The sequence below is a fragment of the Balaenoptera physalus genome (assembly GCF_965194825.1).
Source record: "Balaenoptera physalus genome assembly, chromosome: 4".
In the NCBI taxonomy this organism is placed as follows: Eukaryota; Metazoa; Chordata; class Mammalia; order Artiodactyla; family Balaenopteridae; genus Balaenoptera; species Balaenoptera physalus.
The window spans coordinates 119,402,213-119,428,059 of record NC_138891.1 but is presented as its reverse complement, the minus strand read 5'-3'; the positions used below and the strand labels follow the sequence as shown (position 1 = coordinate 119,428,059).

Genomic DNA, 25,847 nt, shown 5'->3' with positions numbered 1-25,847 from the left:
TAACCAATTTAATACTTAAAATGACACACTGAGACAAGTATTAACATTACTTTCATTTTATAGATTATGAAACTGATGCACACAAAGGTTAAGTAGTTTGCTCTAAGTCACAAACCTACTAAGTAGTAGTGCCAGGATTCAAACAGAGGCAACCTGATTCCAGAATATGGGCTCTTAAATATTACATGTTGCTTCCCCTAATAATAGATGTTGATATACTATATTTTCAGTTTATAACCTTCTCATACTTTGGAGAGCTTAGTTAGCCTTATGTGAATCTATGGAAAAAAAGTTGTGTTATTGTGTTTTCAAAGTTGACAGATCAATAATGTTGTAGATGCTGCACAGAAAACAGAACACATTGTAATTGATAATGCAAACATGAATGAGTGAGAAAATATTAAGTAGAAGAGCTTAGGGGCCTCAGCATATTGCACAGGCAAGGAGCAAGAAAGAGGAAAATATCGTATGCTAATAATATGGAGAATAATTTTATTTTCTAGGAAAGTCATATTAGGGATCTGCCTTTCCTTTTTCTTGCAGTATGTTCTGGCCTGACCAGTATCTTGATTTACCAGTCTGCTGGTTCCAGATATCTTCAGTTTAGGTCTTGTCTTTGTTACTTGGCTAGGAGCTCTGAGCCAAGCTGAAGAGGAAGAGAATTTGCTCACCATCACTGGTCTAATGGTATATATGGCAAGTCTACATTGGACTCACAGCAGTAACAGTAAGCCCTTAGGCTCCTGTGACCTCACTGTGTTTAGAGATGAAAAGGAGACCAGAAAGATTTGTAGTGACTCTAGTCCTAGTAGACTCCATTTTCCTACCAAAGTTTATCAAAAGGACAAAGCATATTTGAAAACAAATAGTAAAGACTAACTTAGAATGCAGTCTCTCTAGTCCCATGGTGATCTACCTCTCCTCCTCCCAAAATATGGCTTTGCCATCTTTTCTCATCAATGTATTTTCTTTTCAAGTGAGATTATTTACTTTCTTACATTTCACATACAGATTTCTTGGAAATGGGGTTGGGAGACAATGAGAAAGGAACAGAAGAGAGGGTAGGAGACAAATTCTATCTACTTTGAAATTCTACTGTGAACACCTACTCTCCAGACACTGAAACTTTTATGGATCTTTTGCAGTGCTGCCTTATTCATTTTGGCAGCTGTTAGATATTCAGGCTATATAAAGCAGTTCATCCTTTTAAGTCCTTAACCATAGCAATAAATTAAGGCAATAAGAACTAGGGAACCTGATGGAGAAATGAATAGGTAGTAGCATATATTGAAAATTTAAGAATATCAGGAGATCCATCTTGGCAAAAAATAATCAAATTCTTGTTGCTACCTGAGTAGTTGATCACCCACTGTACTTCCACCTTTATATTTCCATACTTCTAGGCAGAAAAAAAGCACATCATTCCATTACAGCATACTGTGAATAGTGACCAGGTACTATGAACTTATTAGTACCTGGGACAAGTAAGGTGAAATGGTTGAAAGAGGTATAATTGAAATTGTAAAATTGCTAGAAGAAAGGGGAAAAGATTCATGGCATTGCTCTTGGCAATAATTTCTTGGACATGTCATCAAAAGCACAAGCAACAAAAGCAAAAAGTAGACAAACTGGACTACATCAAACTTAAAAGCTTCTGCAAAGCAGAATAAATAAATAAATAAATGAATAAATAAATAAATAAATAAATAAAATGTGAAAAATTCCAAATCCCAAAATACATTCATGTTAAACAAAAAAAGGAGTAGAATCATGTTTGACATCTGCAATTTAGCTTTCTCAAAAATATCTCACCTACATTCTCCCCGTTTGTTCAGAAGAATCAAACACAAAATATTCCTCCTCAAGAGAGATGAGTGACTCTCTCCCGTCATCATGAATATCATCTTAATAACTATATGATTGCTCTTAAACTTTAAAGGGAGAATGTCTAAAGAGAATCAGGTTTCTAAACAAATCTCTGCATACTTTAGTTGTAAACAGTTGGAACTAAATACACTGTGTGGTTATTTTCTTGAAGACATACTTTCAGCCCTTGAAAACTTTTTCATAGACTGAATACTGATGGCATCACAGATTAATCTGTGAAGTGAATCAGCTATATGTTTACATATATCCCCTCCCTCCTGGGCTTCCCTCTCCCACCATCCCATCCATCTAGATCATCACAGAGCACTGAGCTGAGCTCCCTGTGCTATATAGCAGGTTCCCACTAGCTATCTATTTTACACATAGTAGTGTATTTATGTCAAACCTAATCTCGCAATTCATCCCACCCTCCCCTTCCTCCCCGTGCCCAGTTTTAAAGCTACTAATGTGGAAAATACTTCAGCCACTTTATAGCAATTATGAAATGCTTTATTGCTTTCACATTCTTTTAGGTATGTGTGTGGCATTTTTAATAGAAGTTTTTGCAGAAAAAATGCTTGGTTATTTAAATGAATATAAAATATAAATTTAAAATTTCAGCTTACATCTTCAAGCTTTAAGATTATTCTTGCTTTTTTTTTTTTTACCTTAAGCAGTACAATTTATTTGACTAAAACAAGAGAGAACACAACATTGAAGGATTCTTAGTGGAGTCTCAGGAGGAGGAAATGAGGGAGTGATAGGTATAGGTCTTGTGGCTTAGGTTAGGTGATTTTTTTTTTTTATTGCAGTTATACTTATATTTTAAAATTTTTATTCTATTACTAATTCGTTCCATAAATGTTCAGTTATTGAATTAGGCCTGTGAGACAGAAAACTGAGTATGTTAAAGAAAAGGCGCAAGTATCAATCAGTTTTCCAGAAGGAAGCAGATAGTACAGTAGAAATGGGGTGATAGAAATGAGTTTATGGACAGATTTTTTTTAGCATGGTACGGCGAAGAAGCATCTAGAGTAACTGATGAGATCCAGTGAAGGATCTAACTGTTAGCAATATTGGAAAGCCTTTATCATCACTCCTGAGACTAAAGGGCTGAGGAGAGGAAGCAGTTACTGAAAGCTTATGAGAGCAGTAACTCTGGGAGAGGTACCTCTACCAAACAATATCTTTTGATTAGAGGAACCCAGCCTCTGCTAACCCTCAGTCAAGCAGGGAGGGAGTCGGGAGAATAAATACTCTTGATTCTCTCTCCTTTCCCCTCCCTTGTCTTCCATAGCTTAACCAAATGGAAGTACAGAGGAAGAAAGGCAGAAGGATGTGATCTGTAGAGTTCATCTTGGGTACGGAAAAGGGTAGATAAAGCTGGGATAGTGTAGAGAATTGATCTGGAGGGAGCAAATCTGAAATATACAGCACAAGGTGCATGCTTGGAAGCAAAGGAACTCTACGGTGCTGATAACACTGCTGGAGTTAAAGTCTCTGCATGAGGATATATCGCAGAATGGGATTTACTGCTAGTATTTGTGGCAAAGTCAAGGCAGTAAGAATAGACTAATTTTTGAATTCAGTTCAGCCTGAGTTTCCAAGTTTTATCTTGGGGTCTACATTGAAGAGAGCTACAATTTTCCATAGGTAGTCGTTATTTTATATAAAAAACATAGAAACAAATGAAGAGTAGTGGTCAGCATGGATTGATGCTATGTTAAGTAACAACTGGGCAGCTGAGCCACACTCAACCTCAAACATTACTTTTTCAACGTGATTGCCAGAAAAGCTCCAGAAATTTAGATCAAGCAGGGTTTAGAGAAGGCTTCACTGGAAATAAATGATGGAAAAGGAACATCACCAAGAAAAGATATCAAGGAAAGAAATTAAGAACATATTTTAAGAAGTAAAAACCAAGGAGAAGGAAACTAAAAACAAATAAAGAATTCCTTGATTAAAATCAAGTACAAATAAAGTGTCAATAAAATCAACTCATTTCTATTAATTTCTATTATATCTATTTCTGTTGAAGAAATCCATGATATTTTGGGTTGTATATTTTTGTGTTCCTCTGTGTGTGTGTGTATTTGTACACACTCACATGTCAAACTGTAATCTAGAATATGGGATAGTTCCTGTCACCAGACAATAACTAGCCACTAGTTTGTGTCATTTAAGTAAAACATTTCATCTTTATACAGACCAATGCAATGTGAAAATATCGAGTTCTGTTCAAGCACCTGTGAAAATTCCATACCTTTATTTTGCAATTCAAAAACTTTATATCATAATGACAAGAAAAACAACTGTAATTAACCAAAGGAAATTTTCAGTCTTAGGTGCTGGAAATCTTTTTTTTCTTAAAGAAAGAAGTCCATCTCTATCCTGAAGTTACAAAGGCAATTATGAAATAAGCAGCCAAAGTGGACGGTACAGAAAATGTTTATAATAAATGCTTTTGGAATCCAGAAGAAGCAGGGAAGATTAAAGTGAAGAGGAGAGCCTGGGAAAGAGTTAGAGAGGCAGCAGATCATGACCCAGATATTCAGTTGTGTGAAAGTTTGGAGTGCGATGGGTGTGGGTATCCAGGAGTTCAAAGCATTCCAGGAGGATGCCTACATATAGCAATCTTAAGGAAACGGAAGAGTTACTGAGGATTTCTCATAGGGAGTGACTATGCTAGAAGCACTGGTGTAGGAAGGGTAGTCTGCAGCAGGAAGGTGGAGGTAATATGATCGTTCCCAGGCCTGTGCTTGAACTCAAGCTTTTACAGATTATTACAATTTCCTTCTAATAGGGAATAAGGAGGCCTGTTCCAGGACATGGTTGAAAGGAGTAAATAAATTTACACACATGCAAGCAATTAGCACAGTGCTTGGCCTCTCAACCAGCACATGTTAGTTGTGGAACCTCCTTTCTTTGAGACTGAGGTCGAGAGGATGGACCAGACGATGAGAAAAGAGGGTGGTAAAAGAGAAGCTGCAGACTGGGGTAAAGGGTACTTGCAGTCAAATGTTTGAGAAGAGACTAATGGGCAAATTTCGGCTCCTTCTAGGCACCCCTATAAACTCTGAGGAGAGGGAAAAGATGATTGGCTTCATTTGTAACTTGGAACAACTCCAAATTTAATGGAGGACCCCAGTGTGTTGTTTGGAATGTATGTAATTCCTGCTGAGTTTCATATACATCCCTTAGTAGTCTAGCTCTCCTTGCTTATTTTTTCAGAAGGTGCCATAGAAGAAGGATGCAGAAACTGAGAGCTGACGTTTTATCTAGCATTTGGCACATCAGCGTCCCAGCCCATGGTTTCTTTCATCTCTTGTATCGATCAATGGCTGGTGATGGTTTGCCTTAGGTATACACCAAAAGCAACAGTCTACCATGACTGTTTTATCCCAGTTGTTGGCTATACAAGATGAAAGAAGGATGGTACACTGAGGCATTGGTGACAGAAGCATGTGGAAATATACAAAACGAGGGGAGTGCAGAAGATGGAGGAAGAGCTGGGTTAGGGAAGAGTCTTCTGCTACTTAACACACAGGAAAAGCCACCATGAGGTGACTAAAATAAAACAGGTGAAATCATTTACCTGATACCTATCCTCAGAAACACAGATTTATTTTTTCCCCATAACATCTGCAATTGCATAAGTGCATGGTGTATTCTTGGGAATTATAACGCTTCTCAAATGTAGTGCTTGATGGTAAATTCTGTCAGATTATCAACGTTTTTTCTTTTTTTGCTCTTACAAGCTTTTTATTGCGCTTTCATTTTTCTTCCTTTGCCTGAAGTTCCTTGTAAAGGAGAAGGCCCTTTTATCACCTTGTCCAACAATCCAACAATCTGTTCTTCTCTGCTCTCTTTACTCTCCCATCCTTTTCCTTATTCTGTAACCCCTACTTTCCCTTCTGGTTGTGAATGGATCATCTGCTAATTCTGTAATATGCCTATGTTCAATTGTCATCAAGTACCCTTAATCAGCCCTCAGGAATATGGCTAAATGAACGCTCTTGTTTGTTTGTTTGTTTTCCTTTTCCAAAAAGCATTCTGATCTTTAAATTGTTTTCATCCACATTCCAGCCAGTCACCAAACCTATTTCTGAATATTATTTTCTAGATATTCACTGAAAGATAAGATTGTTTGCAGCCATTTTGAGCAGTGTCCATTGTCCTTTTCTTAAGATATTAATATTAGGCAAATTATTTTTAATATCCATATTTGTTGCCTTATACTAGTGCCAACATTAAATTCTTATTATACACCCCCCATATAAAATGTGAGATATATGCACTAGTTAAAACATGAGATTTCCCTAAAGGTAACATAGTAAGATATGCCCTTTTCTTGAACAACATCATCTGAATTCTTCATTAGAGATTTTTATTTATTTTTTAAAAAATAAGTTTATTTATTTATTTTTGGCTGCGTTGGGTATTCGTTGCTGCGCACGGGCTTTCTCTAGTTGTGGTGAGCTGGGGCTACTCTTCGTTGTGCATGGGCTTCTCATTGAAGGTGGCTTCTCTTGTTGCAGAGCACGGGCTCCAGTACTTGTGGCTCGCAGGCTCTAGAACGCAGGCTCAGTAGTTGTGGCACACGGGCTTAGCTGCTCCGCGGCATGTGGGATCTTCCCCAACCAGGGATCGAACCCGTGTTCTCTGCATTGGCAGGCGGATTCTTATCCACTGCGCCACCAGGGAAGTCCCCATTACAGATTTTTTTAAAGAGGCTTTTTTCTCCCTCTCTTTCTGTGAATGAATAACTTCTAAGTGGAAAAATATCAATCTATTAGTCCCGGTCATTTTTATCTTCTTTGAATCCTGGAAATAAAATGAGAGACCAATTAAGCCAAAAAACACGTAAAGTTGTGTAAAGTTATGACATTCTTCGAATTTTTTTTAAAAAAGGAAAAGCTCTATCAAAAGTCCTAATTGGTTTAAGTGCATCACTTTTTTTTTTTTTTCACAATTGTTGCTTAAAAGATTGTAATTCACTTTAAGAAGCAATAAAAGAATTTAGTAAAAAATATGTCCTCTTGGAAGGACATAAATCCTAGACAGATCAACGTGGGTTCTTTTTCTGGATAAATCACTGCCCAAATAATTTAACATGCATCCATTTCTGTAAAATGGGCATGATAATGCTGTCTCCTTATGTGTTGTAATATTTAATTAATGATTATATGCTTTTGCATAATGTGTGTTCATATATTAATAGGTTAATAATGCACATTCTCAATGTACTTTAATAAAGGACATTGGGAGTTAATTAAAAGGAATGTAATTTGTGCTTTTGGGAGGAAAAGTGTTATCGAAGTGTAAATTAGGGAGGGAAGTGGAAGTTAATTCTATACAACGTATCTATTACCACACATTCAAGGCTTAACTCTAATTACAGATTGGACATGTGAGCAAACAGCATCTGGGACACTTCCACTCATTTCGGAAGGCCCTTCTCCACATTTATAAAAGCAGGCTATTCTTTTAATAACCAAGATTATTAATAAGCCACTTTCAGCTCAGAACAAAAGGTTAGCGGGAAAAGACCTCTTTCAAAGTCAGCATATTGACAGTATTTATTGTTCTCTTTGGTAGACAGTATCTGCCCAACAAGTGTCAGGAGAAAGGAGTTTATTATTCAGCCCTTTAGATCAAAGAAACATTTTTGTGGCTTGATAACTCTACCCGGAAGAAAGGGCATTTACACCTGATGGAAGAGGCAAATTCTACAGACAGATTTGTGCCTGTCTTCAAACTTTTCACCATCTGAATAACCCCTGAGGTTAAATAGCTGGTAGACATCTGTAGGCAGAAATAAGAGAAATGAGATCATCAAGGAACGGTATCGTGCTTACAACATGTGGCGATATGAGTGCTCTGCACCATCTGTTATTTGTGTGTGTATTTTATTATGTAAATGTTCGTACACACTGCATTCTAAACAAAGGAACATTACTTCCACTTTGCTGGTGCCGCCAAGCTGGCGTATGTGTCCTGGAAAAAGAAAGTGGCAGACAGAAAATTCAGGGTTCATCTAGCCACTTGTGTCCCCACTCCTTTCACCAAGAGGGTGAGAGACTCTAAGTAGGTTTGATTCCTTTTCTACATCCTGTTCACAAATACAAAGCTTGACTGTGAATGGAAAACAATGTCTTAAATACGACGGTTATGGTCTAAAGCTTCTTTTGCTGGCGTCCACGGGAAAAAGATACTGGAAGCTAGGATGCCCTGGGATGGTTCCAATGTACACTAGTGATAAATCCAAGCTAGAAAATAAATTTGGACCGAGAAAACAGGCTCTGTTCAATTTTCTCTCAACTGTTTAATTCCTGGCACATAGCTCTGGGTCATGGGAAGGTTCTGGTGGGCTGCTGTCATTGTCTCCCCCAAAACAAGAGGGGTGTGTGTGTGCATGTTTGGGAGGAATGAAAGTGAGGAGATTTGGGCGACACATATTCTGGTTTAAATTTTCATAAAATTACCAATTTAAATTGAAATGTAATTATCCTAACTGGCATCTTTTTGGCAGCAGCTTAAAAAAAATCCCTCGGCTTTACTGTACCAAGCAAAAGCCCAGAGGAGTCCTGACACTGGCCTTTAATCAAAAGCTGAAAAGACACAAAAGCTTTCAGATAATCTATGCCAAGCTATCTTGGACAGCACGGAATTGCCTGGAGCACCCTTCTGGTGGCATTTAAAACACCTGGTGCCCTTAGGAAAAAAAAAAAAATACATCTGCGTCTGCAATTTCTCCTTCTGTAATTCCCTTAAATCTCTATCTCAACCCATTGTCCTATCTTAAAAAGTAGGGATGCTGCAGTGACAGTAAAATAAAGCAATTTTATTTACCAAGAGAATGATACTTGTCATTGGCTTTGCCTGGAGGTGACAGACTCAGGTGCCCATCTGCACAAACACTCCCTCACTGTTTATTTCATGTGGATTAATATAATTAAACTATCATTGTGCTCACTGATTCAGCTCAAATTTTAATCTGATAATTGGGGAAAAGGTGTGCATTTGAAATGGAGGCAATTAATTGACACTTTAAATGCCCTTGAACAGAAATAATTTAAGTTACACCATACTTAGTGGTGACTTATACTGTTGTGTTTATGCAGATTATTTTATTTAGCTCCTATCATTAATGGATAGAGGTAAATAATGTTACTCAGCCTAAGTCCTTTTGATATTGGCAGTCTAGTTCTGCAATTTGAAAATATTTTCACTGCCACAAACAATTCCATTCATTTCATAGTCACTGGCTTCTCTAAAATAAAGACATTCTAAATTTGAATGACAATCTAATCATTCATAACTAGTCTCACATATATGCAACATAACTATGCAAATTGTCACATAATTTTGTCAATAGACAGCCTGATTCTCATTCTAACAAACATCTTGCACAAAGAAATGAGAATAACAAAGACATATTTCTCAACTTATAATACCCATCTTTCCCAGGATTTAGGAAGAAAAATAGCTGGTTCAATACTTAATTTTTCTGCAGTACCAGTTTGATTTGTTCCAAGGGAATTTATATATTTTGGTGAACTTATTGAAATTTAAGAAGGAAACATATTTATGGATAAAGTAATTTTTTTGTGTTAATTATCTTCCATCTGGAAATAAATATGCTTTCATATTTTTTAAGAATTTAAGAGCAAAAGCTAGTTTCTTTTAGCAAGTTGCAAAATCTTCATCATTTTTACTGGAACTCTTTTATTCACGGAGTCTGAAATGCTTTTAATCAAAACCAAAGCAAATTCAATTTTGCAAAACGTTAACTACCACAAATTATACCTGTAGTAAATAAGCTTACTTAATAAGAATTACGAGTTGTTTGTACATAAGCCCTGAGAGGGCTTCTTCTTAATATAAAGGCTTGGAGCAACCGCTCTGCCTTTTAGATGAAAGCTTATCCTCTTGCTTCAATCTATTCAATATTTTTAATATTCAGTGTAACCATGGATGAACCTAAGAAAGTTTTGGCAGGTCATTTCAGTTAAGCAACCACACTCTTTTTATTAAAGCTGGAAACCTCATTAAAATAGGCTCTGTGAAGATTTTGTAAACTGCAGCTTCAAATCAAGGTTAGCAATAATGCTCCAAAAATCTTTTCATATAAATGTGGTTTGGGGGGCGTTTTAAAGTTTCTGAAAGTAAGAAATGTTAAAGAGCCAAAAGGCAGGAAACAAAGAAAACAAACAAAAGAACACACAAAATGCACATACGTAACCCATGTACTCTTATTCATAAACGTGGGTGATCCCAAAACAAATCTATTTCTCATATCTTTTTTTTCCATTATCTACTTTTAGACAAAATTATCCACAAACATCTTTGCTAAATCAGCTAATATAATAGTTATAAAGAAAGAAAAACACAATCCTAAACATAACCTTTAACCATACTTAAAGGGAACCCTTAGTTACGGAGCAGAATTGAAGTCTTCTGAAAGATCAGAGAATTTTAAAGATAGAAAAGAACTGATAGATCACTTGATCTGATAACTCAGTAACAGCAAAAGAGATTATGGGCCAGGGATTAATGACTATGCAAACTCAACAACTAGTTAGTGACAGGGACCAGGATTATAAAACAGATCTGTGGGCTCCCAGCGGAATACTAATTCTATGTGGTATTGTTGGTTATTTCAATATTCCTGGATGGAATGTTGTCAGTTCAACAAACAATCTGATATCTAGAATAGTAAATCCATTCATGATTAGGACAATTTTACTTATTTTTTGCAGAAAAGCCAAATTTTACAAATCTAGGTTCTTACTTTCTAAAATATCCTCATTTACATCAACTCCTTAAACATAAAGAACATTGATACATTGCTGTTAATATTCTTCAGAATTTGAATTCACCAATAATCCCTTTTCTTAATCTATGTTGTTTGTTAATTAATTCACAGAAAGATACTTCTCTTTATTTCCAGCATTTTCTTCCCATGTTTCTTGAGAACAGTTTTTGAAAACTTCTTAATCACATAGAAGTACTATTTAGGTAAGTGAAGATGTTAAACCCTTAACTCACAAAGAATGGCTAGTTAATAGGTAATTTTCCTTTGGTTCAGGCTCAGTATCTCATTACAATAATTCTTCTTTAAAAAAATGGAGTATCAAGTCAAGTGACCAACGTATTTTGTTGATGCTTACTTAAATGGCAAAGGCTATCTGTCATGAAGGATACCCCAAATTCCTTAATTTGATTTTTAGGTCAACTCAACAGAATTAGTGTCTAGTTCTGGTATGGGTTTATAGGAAAAAAAAATATATTTGATGGAGTTACTTATTTCAAACTAGTTGAGCAATTCATATACATACACAAAACATTCAAGAAAAGTACAAGATAGAAGTGAAAGGTACAACATTCAAGAACATTCAAGAAAGGTACAAGATAGAAATGAAAGTGGTTAAATGCGCTGTGCTAGTAACAACAGGTGTTAAACTGGTATTTTCTTATCCGTGGAATAATTGAATATATTTTGCATTTTAAATGATTTTTTCAGACTGAATACCAAAATAAATTGTGTGAAGAATGTAGTTTCTGGTTCTGCTAAATAAACACTTTTTTCTGTGACCACTATTTGCCAAGAACAGTATCAGGTGAATAAAACACAGTGAGTTTATTAAGAAACTACAACCTACAGTCGTAAACGTGATTGGGATGAAAAGCTAAGAGCTGGATTCCTCATACTGTATGCGGATAATTGAGCAAGATATTTTTGAGCCATGAGGATATTTCGAAATGAGCAAGGAGTAGGTAGAAATGGTTTATATAAACTCAGTGCCTAAAACAAGACATAAAGGTATTGAACAATCCACACATTACTTGTTGATATCAATAATAGTTTGGGGGAATATTTGGAATGGCTTTTTTTCTAAAACTGGAACACATGGTGGTTTCTCAGAAATCCTAACCTTATTTACAACATTATTTCTTCCGCTTAGAAAAAAAAATAAAACTGATATATTCAGCAAATTGCGATCTCAATTTTCAATGTTAAAATAACTCCAAGGTAAGTTGAAAAACTCACTGTGGCCACTAAAAGATAATTGGCGATCATGTAAACATCCCCTTAATTTTCAAAACCCTGACTTTTAAACAACAGATTTTACTTAGTTGTACTATCTTCTGTCTCTGTGTATTACCATTGGCCTGCTGTTTTATAGGCTTTCCAAGTGTGCAGGAAATTTGGCTGAATTAGCAGTTTTGTTTTTAATATATTCCTGGAAATTTTATCTTCAGCAGTTCTGTGTGCTTTCAGCAAGTGGCTAGAATGGATGCAGCCTTTCTAAGTTTGTTGAGGTCAAGACTAACAGCACCATAGCTTGCAAGAAAAATCACATTAGCATCAGGTCGAGATGGTACACAAGAAATGGCATGTGTGTCAACTTGTCATCTAACCCCACAACTTTTTTACATTAGCTTCATTGTAATAAAATTGGAGGGAAGATCCTGGGCACTGAAGCTGCCCATGCCACTTTCGAAAGCCTTAATAATTGCACTGGCAGCTTAGAGCCCTATTAAACCGATAGATTCAATGCCGCTTGACTCCTTTTCTAAAGGAGTGCCAGTGGCAAAGACAGATTCTCTGCACAGCATCACACAGTGAGCGGTGAAACTCCTCTGATCAAGTGTTTGTCCATTTACCAGCATTTCTGTGGTTATCAGAATATATTTACATGCCATCTCAAGGATGGCTTATCAGAATGAACGCAAGGGTAGCACTCACTCTGCAGGCTGCAAACTGCATTGAGGTATTGTGCGTGCTTCACTCTAATTTCAGTGCTCTGTGTCCAGTTCAGAGCTGATGTGACTGCTTACAACACAGCAAGCAATGCCTCAGAGTCCTCACAAGAAACTGCTAGCATAGTTTCCAGACTGACGAGGTCAGCCCTCACTTAGAAATCAGCCTTTCCTCTAACCCAGTTCGCCTGTCCAGGTCCACCTACTGAAGGGCATCTGGCTGCTAGAATATTGACTTTTCTTTACCAGGTGGGAAAGATATTGCCTTGGCCATATCATTAGGAGAAAGGCACCCAAAATTTCCACTTGAGTTAAAAGTCTGCAAAGCTGAAACCGACTTGCGATTTAAATTTTATTCCCAAAGAGTTTAGATTTAGTATGTTTTGTTTTAGACGGAGCGGCAGAGTACTCTGAGATGAAAGCTATTGTTTTACGTGTTAATAAGGATAAGAATGGGTTTTCTGCAGCTAACAGCACTCCTCAGAATCACTGCCTCATTTACAGTGGAGGAATGTCATAGATATCATATTTTATCAGCAATGATGGCTTGAATATGTTCCGTGAATAATTACTGTATCTTTTCATCTCCCTTTTGTTATAGGAAACTTTTATAGTAAAGGCTTTTAAATATGCAGTGGGAGTGTGTAATCCAAGTATCAAGTCTACGAGAAATTGTTTTGGCAAGTTAAGAACCCTCTCAAAATTCATGGGTTTGGAGTTTCATATCTAATTGGAAACTTTTAACGTTGGAATAGGTTTGCTCTTAGGAAAACAGTGTAAAGCTTTTAAGCAAGGGGTAGGGGAAACCTTATAAGAAATAGTCAGCAGGATTCTGTGACATTCAAATTATGTTTATTTAAAAACAGAAACTCCTATGTTCTGATGTCAACATAAAGAGAGTCAAAATTACATACATAGCCACAAGAATTACAAGGCTTTGTGAGTTGCCGAATAATTGAGAAATACCTTTAGAGTGTCAGGGGTGTAATGAGGATTCTGGTCAACACGTTGCCGTTTGCTAGAAATTTTCCCTTAAGAGTACATGGTAACTGTGTAAAGACCTAATTCAGGTTTTTACTCTCCTAACAGACTGTCCTGAAATCATTGATTGCTGTATTCCTAGGTTTTTCAGTGAGGAGAACAACCTTCTCTCCTTTTCTGAAAATTTTTTCTAGTCCTCACTATTGAACTTTCATCTGTGCCACAAAACAGGCACATGGGTTATGCTAAGTGGTCAAACAAACAAACAAACAAACAATCCTATAGAACATCTATCCTTCTCTGTCTCCCTCCCGTCTCTGCATGTTCAGTCCAAATGACTCCCATATGGTTTAACCTTAGTGACCATGTTATGTGTATCGAGTAGGAAGAATCCTTTCTAAACATTACACTTAGAAGGAAGTTAATGTAAAGCACCATAATGTACAGATAAAGCTAGTTAAAAAAATTACTTCTTGTCAGGAACAAGCAAAAAATGCTTTGGCAGCATTTACCAAGTTGGGTTTTTGGAAAAATAGGTCTCCAAGATGGAAAGAATTACCAAGAAAGTCTGGGGTGGGGTAGCTCCCTGGTTACGTAAACATATACTTGAGGCCCATTTTGGAGTTTCATGTTTTCATTTTGATCAAGTTTGATTTATCCCTTTTTAAAAATGAATCGAGCATTTTACAGCCTATCAAAGATATATTTACCTATCTCACGGACACAAGGACTTTTCCCTTATTTCTTTTAGGAGTTTTTTAGTTTTGATACTTAGTTATAGAAATCCTTTTGGATTGTGTTGAATATAGTGTTGGTAAAGATCAGTGTTCACGTCCCCAAATAAATATCCAGTCATTGCAATGTTATTCTGGAAAAGGCATTTTATTCCCTCATTGAGAAGCCTTGTACTTTTTTTTTGGAAAATCATTTGGCCAGTTATGTTTGGATCTATTTTTGGACTCTCTCTCTTCCATTTATCTATCTGTCTATTTTTTTCTGCAATACTACATTCTCTTGATTACTGTATATTTATGGTAAGTCATGAAATCAGAACACTGAAGTTCTCAAATTTTTTTCCTTCTTTTTAAATATTGCTTTGGCTATTCTTGTTTATTTGCATATCCATAAAAATTTTAGAATAAGCTTGTCAACTTCTGCAAACACACTCTGGGATTTTGGTTGGGATTGGATTGAAATTATAAATTTGGAGAAAAGAGATTTCTTAACAATACAAACATAGCCAGATACAATTAGCAAAATCACAATATTAATGTTGGTACAATACTATTTAACTAATTTACAGACCTTATTCAAATTTTATCAATTGCTCTATTAATGTTCTCTTTCTGGACCTCGATCAATCCAGGGTCACACATTGCAGTTGTTAGTTGTCCTGTATCCTAAGTCTCTCTTATTCTGGAAGCGTCTCAGTCTTTCTTTGTTGTTCACGTCCTTGACACATTTGAAGAGCATTGGCCAGTTATTTTGTAGAGCACCTCCCATTTTTGGTTTGTCCTGATGTTTCCTTGTGATTAAATTCAGATTATTCTTTTTCAGAAAGAAAACCTTAGATGTGATGCTGTATTCTTCTCAGTGTATCATATCAAGAGGTGGAAGTTATCACTCTGTCTCTTTACTGGTGATATTAACTCTGTCACTTGGTAAAAGTGGTGTCTCCCATTTTCTGCACTATAAATTTACTCTTTTTTTCCTTTAAATTAATAAATATGTAGTAGGGGATAGCTTTCTTCAGATTAGATGCATTCTATTAATATGTTTTCAAAGTTACTGACCCTTTTATCTCTATTTCTTTTAATCCTATCCAGTGGATTTTTTATTTTAAATATTGAAATTTTCAGTTCTAAAGTTTCCGATTCTCAGTATATTCAAAGATACCTTATGTTTTCATTCATTACAAGTCTCATTTTCTTTATGTCACTGGCCATAATTATAATTGCTTCTTTGAAGTACTTGTTTAACAATTCCAACATCTGTTAACCTCAGGGTTGGCGTCTGTTTGTAGTTTTTTCCCTTGAGACTGGATCACATTTTCTTGGCTAGTTATATGTGAATAATATTGGACTGTATCCTGGACATTCTGAATATTAGGCTGTGGAGAATCTGGATTCTGTTAGATTGCTCCAAAAAGTGTTGATGCTTTTGTTTTAGCAGCAATTAACTTGGTTAGACTCAAAGTGCAAACAGGCATGCCTGTGGTGGGTGGCTGCTTAGATCTCAGATCAGTTTCTTAAACCATAGCTACGTGTAGCTTTCCATTTTTTCAGTTCAGTATGTGGTTCAGTGCTCAGCCAGAGACTTAGGCTGAGTTTACACATAGAAATTGAAATACTCTTTCTTTGGCTCTCTCCTTTCTGATTCCCATTTCACTCTGGTAACTCTGGTTGCTCTGTATTTCTTGCCCTATTTCCTCAGTAAGCCAGTGGGCTCTCTATCAGTGTTCGAATCATCCCTACACTACCGCCACTGTGACTGAGGCTGCCTCAGGACAGAACTGCAAAAAAAATGAGGAACTCAATCTGTCTGATGGCTTTCCCCAAGTTTTGGCTCTGCTCCGAAATCTCCCTATGGTACTTCAGTCTTCAGAACTCTCAGGTAGTTATGACTTTAATTTTTACAGCGTATAGGTATTTTTTTTCTAAGAGGATTGCTTTATTGGATAATCATTTCTCCATTAACATGAGGGCTTAAGAGGTGGGTTGGGTACTGGATTTTGAATGGTGAAAAGATGTTGTCTTAAAAATTATGGTAGATATCAAGAGTAAAGTACTAGAGAAGGAGACTTTTAAATAAAATATCACTTGTATAACATAACAGACTCCTTTGGGTGTCTCTCAACTTAAAATGAACCACTTAATTACTCCCACCTACTTCAGACCTCCTCATTCCATACTAGTGGCACTTAACAGCCATATTTATACGATGGCACCTAGAATCCCTGCCCAGAGTTAATTGAGAAATAATTGGAGACCCCACCTGGTCTGGGTCCAAGTCACTTCCTTGAGAATTAGGACTTAGGATCAAGAGAGTCCATCTCTCCAATATGGCTTGAATTCTACCATATATTGTGTCTGTCTCAGTTCTTTTTCTGCCATCATGTGAATTGAATAGGAAAAGAATAGCAGTATGCCCAAAAACAGAGAGGTAAAGTAAATGCACGGAGAGAAGTAGAATCAAGAAGCGGTGAGAAAATCATCCCAGTTGCCAATTATCTTCTAATAGTCCTACCTAGTATCTGGCTGCATTATTTTCTTTAACTGCTATTAGTGATCCCTGTATTCTAATGAGAAGTCCCTTCTTTTTTCTTCAGCTGGCTTTCATAATTTGCAACTTTAAAAATCCTGACTAATCCATACACTTTCCACATTACAGGCATTGTGAAAACGTTTATATAATGGTAGTGATGGGTAAGCACAGAACAAATGTGTCAGGGGATGTTAAGAGGCTAAGAAATGAGTTAAAATTTCTTAGCATTTAAAATGAGATAATTTTCAAAGTATTATGTTAAAATCACCATATAGGTCTTAAGCAAAGATCCTAACAGTTAATTTGAATGTAATCAGAAGAAAATAGAAGCAAAATATATTATACGTTGTGCATTTTTCCCCCTTATTTAAGTAAATGCTAAATAAGATAATGTTGTTATTTATAAACTCTGTAAATGCAATATTTGTGTCCCATCCTGGTACTCATTCTCCACTTCAGGGTCAATCCCATTACTATAATTAAGTTTCTGCTTAATTAATTTTATTTCTGTACTTAATAAAAAGAGGCAGTTTTTTTCTGGATGTTCTGTTTTTCCAATTATATAACCACTAAGAAATCAATTGCTTAACAAAAGTTAAAGTAATATGATTTGAACATGAATTGCACTCTAACAGAAGGACCTAATGAGTCAGATGAAAAATCAGAACCTGTCTCCCCATCCCCCCAAATAAACAAATAAATCTCAGCAAAAGCAAATCTTGGGATTCTTTGGATTTGTCAAATGTTTCATGGATCTTCCAAAACATTTTGGCAGGATAATTCCCTAAAGTGATTCATTATCCGTCAATTCATATTTCAATGTCACTTAATATTTGTTGAATATTCACAACATGCTAGCATTGCACAGCTGCTGAGAACATGCTTCTCTGTCTCTCAGCCTCACACTGCATGTTTTTTTCAAGATGAAAGCATAACATATATTTTAAATTTTGTCGAGAGGATAGGAGAAAATTGGTCTAAAAACAGATCAGCACACACACCCTTCAAGAATTAACCTTCATATCCGTATTAGGAAGATAATCATTGGTTCTGAAAGCATGAAAATGTACCCTTTATATCCATTTATATCTAATACATATCCCTTATTTTTATTTATTTATATAAACTTATATACATATATCCATTTATATCGGGAAATACAATTTTTATTTAATTTTATATTGCTTTTATGTATCTATGTGTATATTAATTCTACTATTACTTCTATAAAAATTTGCTTTATCCACAATCTAATTTTTATCCATGACCTAATTTTTAAATCTCTGTATAAGTACAGGTATATGGGTATTTCCCATATACAAATATATATGAGTATTTCCATTTCTTATCAAATACTGAAATTTCCTCTTACTTGTCCCTTATTTGTATTCTAATTTGAAAATTATTACATACATACTTCTATATTATTTTGGTTCCCATAAGGGAAGCTCTTAGTCTCCATTTGCTCCATAAATCAATGAGCTCCACTCCCTCCATTCATTTAAGTATCTGCTTAGAGAGGCCTTCTCAGTTCACACTATGAAAAGTAACATTTACATAACTCCTGGTCACACTCTATTCTTAGACTTTGCTTTATTTTTCTTCCCTGATATATTGGATTGTTTTGTTTATTGTTTCTTTCCATCCACTGTAATATAAAGTCCATAAAGCAAGGATTTTGTTTTTATTCTTTCCTGTACTTACATAAATTATAACAGTGTGTAGCACCTGTTGGTGCTTCACAAACATTGTTGAATTAATGAATGAATTCTCTGAGAAAAAGTATTATTTTCCTCTTTATTCAAATCTTAATTTCAAAACAGAACTCAATTTGCAAATTGGCCTATGTGCTGTCTTCTACCGTCTCGTTTTTTTCCTCCCCTTTGAATTTAAGGTGCGTTCCTTTTTGTCCAATCTTCCCTTCATCCTGATAATACAGGGTTAGCGATGTCTGTATCTATGAAAACATCTCCTGGATTTTTTCTGGTGGAAATCCTCCTTAATCAGTTTTTTTTTCTTTATATTCAATTCCTTCACCAAGACTTTTTATAAGAATGTACATGGTGAGTGTTAAGAGTATAAAATAAAATGAATTTCCTTGTAAAAATATTTAGACTCAAGAGTTTAGACCCTCACATGTTGATTTTGCTGTAGGTTCTCTAATGTTTTGATGGATTCTGAAAGCTTCAATTAAGAGAAAGTATAAAAAAACAGAAGTTTTAAAAATGCTCATATAAAATCTCTTTTGATATGAATGAATGTTAATATTTTGTTACATTTCATTGACCTGAAATACAGTAAGGGGATGTAGCAATATTATTAGCTATTATGTAGTGTCATTAACGGTTATTTCTTTGTAATAAAAGTAGAGATTCATAAAGAGCATGAAACCTACAAGAAGGCTAGAATGTTGGCTTTGGGGAAAAATAATTAAATTTGTTATTGCAGTGATTTCATGAGATATAACTGATTCAGTATGGCTCCAGAACATCCATTCCATTCACTACTTTTTCTACTTCAGAATAATTGATTGCTACTCCCCTCAAAACAAGAGGAAATTATGCTGTGGCATCTGGTTTCTTTCCTTTTGTTTCTTGCAAATAAAGTATTATGCATTTCAGTCCAAAGTTTCTTTAAAATGTTGTATTTACCAGTGTGCTTTATGGTGCCTAGCATATTTTAAATTAACATTAAAGGGAAATGATAGTGATGTGCATCATAATTATTCAGTAATAGCCCAGACAGCTGCCTGACTTCCTTTTTTTGTACTTGCTTGGAATTTCTTTTCATATTTCCAAAGAAGGAAAGTGTGGAAAATAACCTTTTTGATTGAAGTTGTGTGTTTTCTGAAGGTAGGAATATAAATCATATTACCTGGAAGTTTAGAAAACAGATTCTTACTCTGTTTTCTCCAAGGAATATAGAATAATGAAAGGTTATGGTAATGATATCAACACAGTTTTGTTTCTTTGAGAACAGAGTACTACTTCCCAACGGCCTTTTTTGCTGATAGAAACAATTTAAGGTGATGGTAGTTTTATTATTATCTGAATAAGCATCTGGTTATTTTTAAAAGTTAATTTCTTGACCTGAAAGTCTATGTTATAAGTGATCATTTGACCACAGGTAAATATTGCTGCCGTATACTTTCGTAACATCTTCTGCATACCCACATCTCAGCACCTTCCTTGTTGAATTGCATTGATCTATTTATGGATTTCCTCCTCATTAGACCATGTGCTCTTAGAGGGCAAGGTTCATGGTCAGTTAGCTTTTCACACTAAGCACAAAAAACTGAATTTAAGCTATGGAGTCACTATGCTCACTGAAACAGTGTGCTGGATGAGGCTTATGTTTCCTTCCAGATACCTAACTCAGTAAGGACATGCAATTAAATGATAAGTTTTATCCCAGAAATTTAACCACTTAAGTTTCTCCAAGACGTTTGTAAGCATAACCAACCATTTATGTCTCTGTGATGATATTTCCGAAATAATCTAGACATCTTCTATCCAATGTACTCTGTATGTAAGATAAGCAAATAACTTGGGAATTAACTTTCTCTTCATTTGCATGGCGCAGTATTAGAAGGAGCATTGGGCTGGGAGTTTAAAAAATGTAGTTTCTACTTTCCCTATTGTTAACTGCTATGTTGCTGTCGGAAATCAGCAAACTTTTGTAGGCTTAGCCCTTACAGACTGGAAAAGGAGAAGGTTGGTTGACGTTGTCTCCATGGACCTGTTCAATTTCAACATCTCAGATTCAAATTTAATTTATTAGTTATCTTCCATAAACTGTTGCATTTGAATTCTCACCACTTCATCACAATAGATAATTTATGTCCCAACCACTTTTCTTTGACAACTAAACCTTATCATGACCTTAGAAACTACTGTCTTCTATAGATAATAATAATTATTATTATAATGATGATGATAATAATAAATTATGATAATTTTGATAATAATAATAATGATAATAATAATAATAAATTACCTCAGCCTGTATTTCATTTTGTTTCTATGTTTTTAATTGGCTTTGCAAAATTAAACAGGATAATTTTTCCTGTGATTGTAAGCAAATTGTGATTGAAAGCTCAATATTAATGCTATTAAGAGCTACTATTTATTGATTGCCTAAGTGGTAAGGAGTGTGAAGTGACTTTTATATTTTCACCCTCACAATAACCAGTTTGAGGTAGGTATTAGTAGTCCCATTGTTCCAGCTATATTGTTGGAAACCAAGGCTCAGAGAAGTGCATTCATTAGCTACATTACCAAGGTTGTACATCCAAAAAATGTTGAAGCAGGGATTAAATCCAGCTCTTGTTTTTCTTTTCTCAAATTAAAAAAGAAAAAAAATGTCAACATCTTAAATCTAAAATCATGTGTGTCACGTGGGCAGTTAGAAGTCTATAGAATAAATACGATATTTACAAAAGCATCACATACATTAACAGCAGTAAAGGAGTCAGTCATTCAAAATTTAAAATATGAAAATGGAAAGCCTCTAAAAAGTGAATTTTGACAGGGTCAGAGACAAATATTTTTTCCAACCTTTACTGTGGTTAATATTACATACACCAAAATTGCAGCCACATATACCACTCACACTTTCACTTTCCATTTTGGGGTCCTTTAGAGGTAACTGTGTCTGTGATTCCATGTGCATCTTTGACCAAACCCCTTTCATGAGGTATTTATTTTGTAGCCTATCATTCCTGGAAAATACTGGAGGTAGCATTCACCTCTATAAAAAAAGTTTTATATCTGTATAAAGATGTATAGAAAGATAATTTTTTAAAGATATAATGATCAAAGCTCAGTCTTCATTGTTTATTGCCTTTTTCTTCAACTATCTTTTAAGCCATAACTAAAACAATTTCAGTGGGAATCATATGTCATATCAAATGGTTATTTTATTTTTATAATATGGCTTGTTTCCATCCAAAAATGATTCATTGCTCCAAATTATTCTGAAAGGTGTTACCTGAGGAGCTGAAAAGTGCTCATGCTTAATTTTATGATGTAACAATTCATTAATACCGCACTGAGTTACAGCACACTAATATTTTGATGATTTCACATAAACTGCAACAGTAGGGAGAGATGGCAGGTGTTCCAAAGAAACAAGAATGTATAATTTAAAACATTGTAGTGGATTACATATGAAAGGTGAAAAAAAGGGAAATTTCAAGGATGAATATTGGATTTCTCTTTGTAGGTGGATACATGGTGACATCATTCAGAGATCAGAGAAATACAGAAGACCAGATTGAGGGCAGAGAAAATGGTAAATCATGAATATCAAATATTGCTATATTTTTACTTGTATTTGATATTTTTTCAATTTTTTTATTCTGGTAAAATACACAGAACATAAAATTTAACACCTTAACCATTTTTAAGCATACAGTTCAATAGTATTGAAATACAGTCATAACATATAATAATCACCACCATCCATCTCTATAACTCTTTTCATCTTGTGAAACGGAGACTCTGTACCTATTAAACAATAACTCCCCATTCTTCCCTTCCCAGATCTTCAGGCAACCACCATTCTACTTTCTGTCTTTATGATTTTGACTAAGTACCTCATGTAAGTGAAATCATACAGTATTTGTCTTTTTGTGACTGGCTTATTTCACCTAGCATAATGTCTTCCAGATTCACCCACGTTGTAGCATGTGTCAGAATTTTGTTTCTTTTTAAGGTTGAATAATATTCCATTGTGTGTATATAGTGCATTTTCCTTCTTTATTCAACCAGTGATGGATACTTGGAGTTGCTTCCACATTTTAGCTTGTGAATAACGCTGCTGTGAACATGGGTATGCAACTCTCTCTTTGAGACTCTGCTAATTCTTTTGGGTATATAGCAAAGGTGGAATTGCTGGATCATATGGCAGTTTTATTTTTATTTTTTTGAGGAATCACCATATTCTTTTCTACAGTGGCTGTACCATTTTACATTCCTATTAACAGTGCACAAGTGTTCCAGTTTCTCCACATCATTGCCAGCGCTTTTTACTTTCTGTTTTTTTGATAGTGGCTATTCAGATGGGTGTGATCTGGTATTTCATTGTAGTTTTGACTTGGATTTCTCTAATAATTAGTGATGTTGAACATCTTTGTATGTGTTATTGGCCATTTGTGTAACTTGTTTGAAGAGATGTCTATTCATGTCTTTTGCCCATTTTGAATTGGGTTATTTGATTTTTGTTGTTGTTGAATTTTAGAAGTTCTTTCTATATTCTGGATATTAATCTTTAATCAGATATATAATTTGCAAAAATTTTGCTATATTGAGCTATCTAAATGGAGATGTTGAAGAGACAATCATATATGTGGTTTCTGAACTGGAGAGGGATGCAGGGAGAATGTCTCCAGGAAATCAAGGCATAGTTAAGACAAATATCTGCTCAGAATTAATGTGAGGATGGGCCATCAAGAATGAGGAGCAGAGCAAAAGGACATCCCAAACATGCTCTACCTGATTTCTTTGCTAGGAATGAATGAACTTCATAGTCATAAAAACCTATAGTGGCATAAAGTCTATCATTTTACATTTTGTCTAGTATCTACCAACTTTTATGAATTAGGCCTGAAAACTCCAGATTAGTGTTACCTACTAAAGACATAAATACTTAATATGGGACAGTTGCAGCATTGCACTTGCATGTGACTGAATGGAAAATACAGTTTGCAGCAACTACAGGTATTTCCTCTTGTGTTTCTTGCTCTTTTTAAAAATGCACTTCAACCTTAGATGTGGAAGGAAAGGGAATACGAACAAATTTGTCTGTGGATAAAGAAAGTTTTGAGCAGCAATAAAGACTTCCAAAGATAGATGGTGTCTCCCTAATGCCTTTAATTAAAACACAGCATCACTGACCTTTCAGGAGTGGGAAAATAACTAAAGAACAGATTTTAAATAAAAGCTACAAATAAAAATCCTTGATACATAACAACCTGCATTTCTCTTTACTACCTTAACTCAGTTCTTTCAAATAGCTTTACACTTTCTTTAGACCACAAGTTCTGCTGTGTTCATATTCATTCACTCACATACACTTACCATCAATGTGATAAAGTAGTGTCAAAGAAATACATTACCACATAGGATCAGGGATTTTCCCATGTAGTCCTGTAAGCAAAAAAATAAAGCAAGCTTGTTTTTAAAATCAGTAAATACTAAATAAACCATAAGTGTTGTAAATGACAGTAAGTCATCTTAAATGTTTAACAGAGAGACTACATTTTTGGCTCACTATTTGCTATTAAGATCTATGCTTGTTATCATCGTGGGGTGTACTCTAAATTGCCTTAAGAACGACCTAACTAGAGACCTTCAAAATGGTGGAGGAGTAAGACGCAGAGGTCAGTTTCCTCCCCACAAATACATCAGAAATATATATACATGTGGAAAAACTCCTTCAGAACACCTACTGAATGCTAGCAGAAGACCTCAGACTTCCCAAAAGGCAAGAAATTCCCCATGTACCTGGGTAGGGCAAAAGAAAAAAGAAAAAACAGAGACAAAAAAATAGGGGTGGGACCTGCACCTCTGGGAGGGAGCTGTGAAGGAGGAAAAGTTTCCACACACTAGGAAGCCCCTTCACTGGTGGACATGGGGGGTGGTGGGGGGGAAGCTTTGGAGCCATGGAGGAGAGAGCAGCAACAGGGGTGCTGAGGGCAAAGCGGAGAGATTCCCGCACAGAGGATCGGTGCTGACCAGCACTCATCAGTCTGAGAAGCTTGTCTGCTCACCCGCCTGGGCGGGCGGAGGCTGCAAGCTGAGGCTCAGGCTTCGGAGGTCAGAACCCAGGGAGAGGACTGGGATTGGCTGCGTGAACACAGCCTGAAGAAGGCTAGTGCACCACAGCTAGCTGGGAGGGAGTCCGGGAAAAAGTCTGGAACTGCCTAAGAGGCAAGAGACCATTATTTTGGGGTGCACAAGGAGAGGGGATTCAGAGCACTGCCTAAACGAACTCCAGGGATGGGCACAAGCCACGGCTATCAGTGCGGGCACCAGAGATGGGCATGAGAAGCTACAGCTGCTGCTGCAGCCACCAAAAAGCCTGTGTGCAAGCACAGGTCACTATCCACACCTCCCATTCCAGGAGCCTGTGAAGCCCGCCACTGCCAGGGTCCTGTGATCCAGGGACAACTTCCCAGAGAGAACATACAGTGTGCCACAGGCTGCTGTAACATCATGCTGGCCTCTGCCACCGCAGGCTCACCCCACATTCTGTACACCTCCCCCCTGCTGCCTCCCCCCACCCCGGCCTGAGTGAGCCAGAGCCATGTAATCAGCTGCTATTTTAACACTGTCCTCTCTGGGAGGGAGCAGATGCCCTCAGGTGACCTACGCACAGAGGTGGGGCCAAATCCAAAGCTGAACCCCAGGAGCTGTGCAGACAAAGAAGAGAAAGGGAAATCTCTCCCAGCAGCCTCAGGAGCAGCAGATTAAATCTCCACAATCAACTTGATGTACCCTGCATCTGTGGAATACCTGAATAGACAACGAATCATCCCAAAATTGAGGCAGTGGACTTTGAAAGCAACTGTAGATTTCAGTTTGCTTTCTGCATCTAATTCGTTTTTGGTTTTATGTTTATCTTAGTTTACTATTTAGAGTTTGTTATCATTGGTAGATTTGTTTACTGATTTGGTTCTCTCTTTTATTATATATAGATATTGTTATTTTTTTCCTTTTTCTCCTTTTGTGAATGTGTATGTGTATGCTTCTTTGTGTGATTTTGTCTGTAGCTTTGCTTTTACCATTTGTCATAGGGTTCTGTCTGTCCTTTTTTTTTTTTTTAATAGTTTTTAGCACTGGTTATCATTGGTGGATTTGTTTTTTAGTTTGATTGCTCTCTTTCTTTCTTTCTTTCTTTATCCCTTTTCCTCTGAACCGTGTGGCTGACAGGGTCTTGGTGCTCTGGCCAGGTGTCAGACCTCTGCC

General features: G+C 36.1%; 1 protein-coding gene across 4 annotated transcripts in view; it reads left to right on the top strand.

Moving 5' to 3' along the window:
• LOC309660083 (uncharacterized protein) overlaps positions 1–25,847 on the top strand; it is a gene marked incomplete at its 5' end in the record, with an annotated part of 664,039 nt that overhangs the window by 504,494 nt on the left and 133,698 nt on the right. The window contains one exon of one of the 4 annotated variants that reach the window (XR_014263120.1): positions 22,102–22,170. The exons of 2 other annotated variants lie outside the window; for them this stretch is intronic. Coding sequence is in view for 1 of the 2 variants with exons in the window: in XM_082460621.1 (XP_082316747.1) it covers positions 22,102–22,116 (15 nt within the window). Of the gene's footprint in view, positions 1–22,101; positions 24,618–25,847 lie in introns of those variants that run through there. One more of the 4 variants, XM_082460621.1, reaches the window with a different exon arrangement.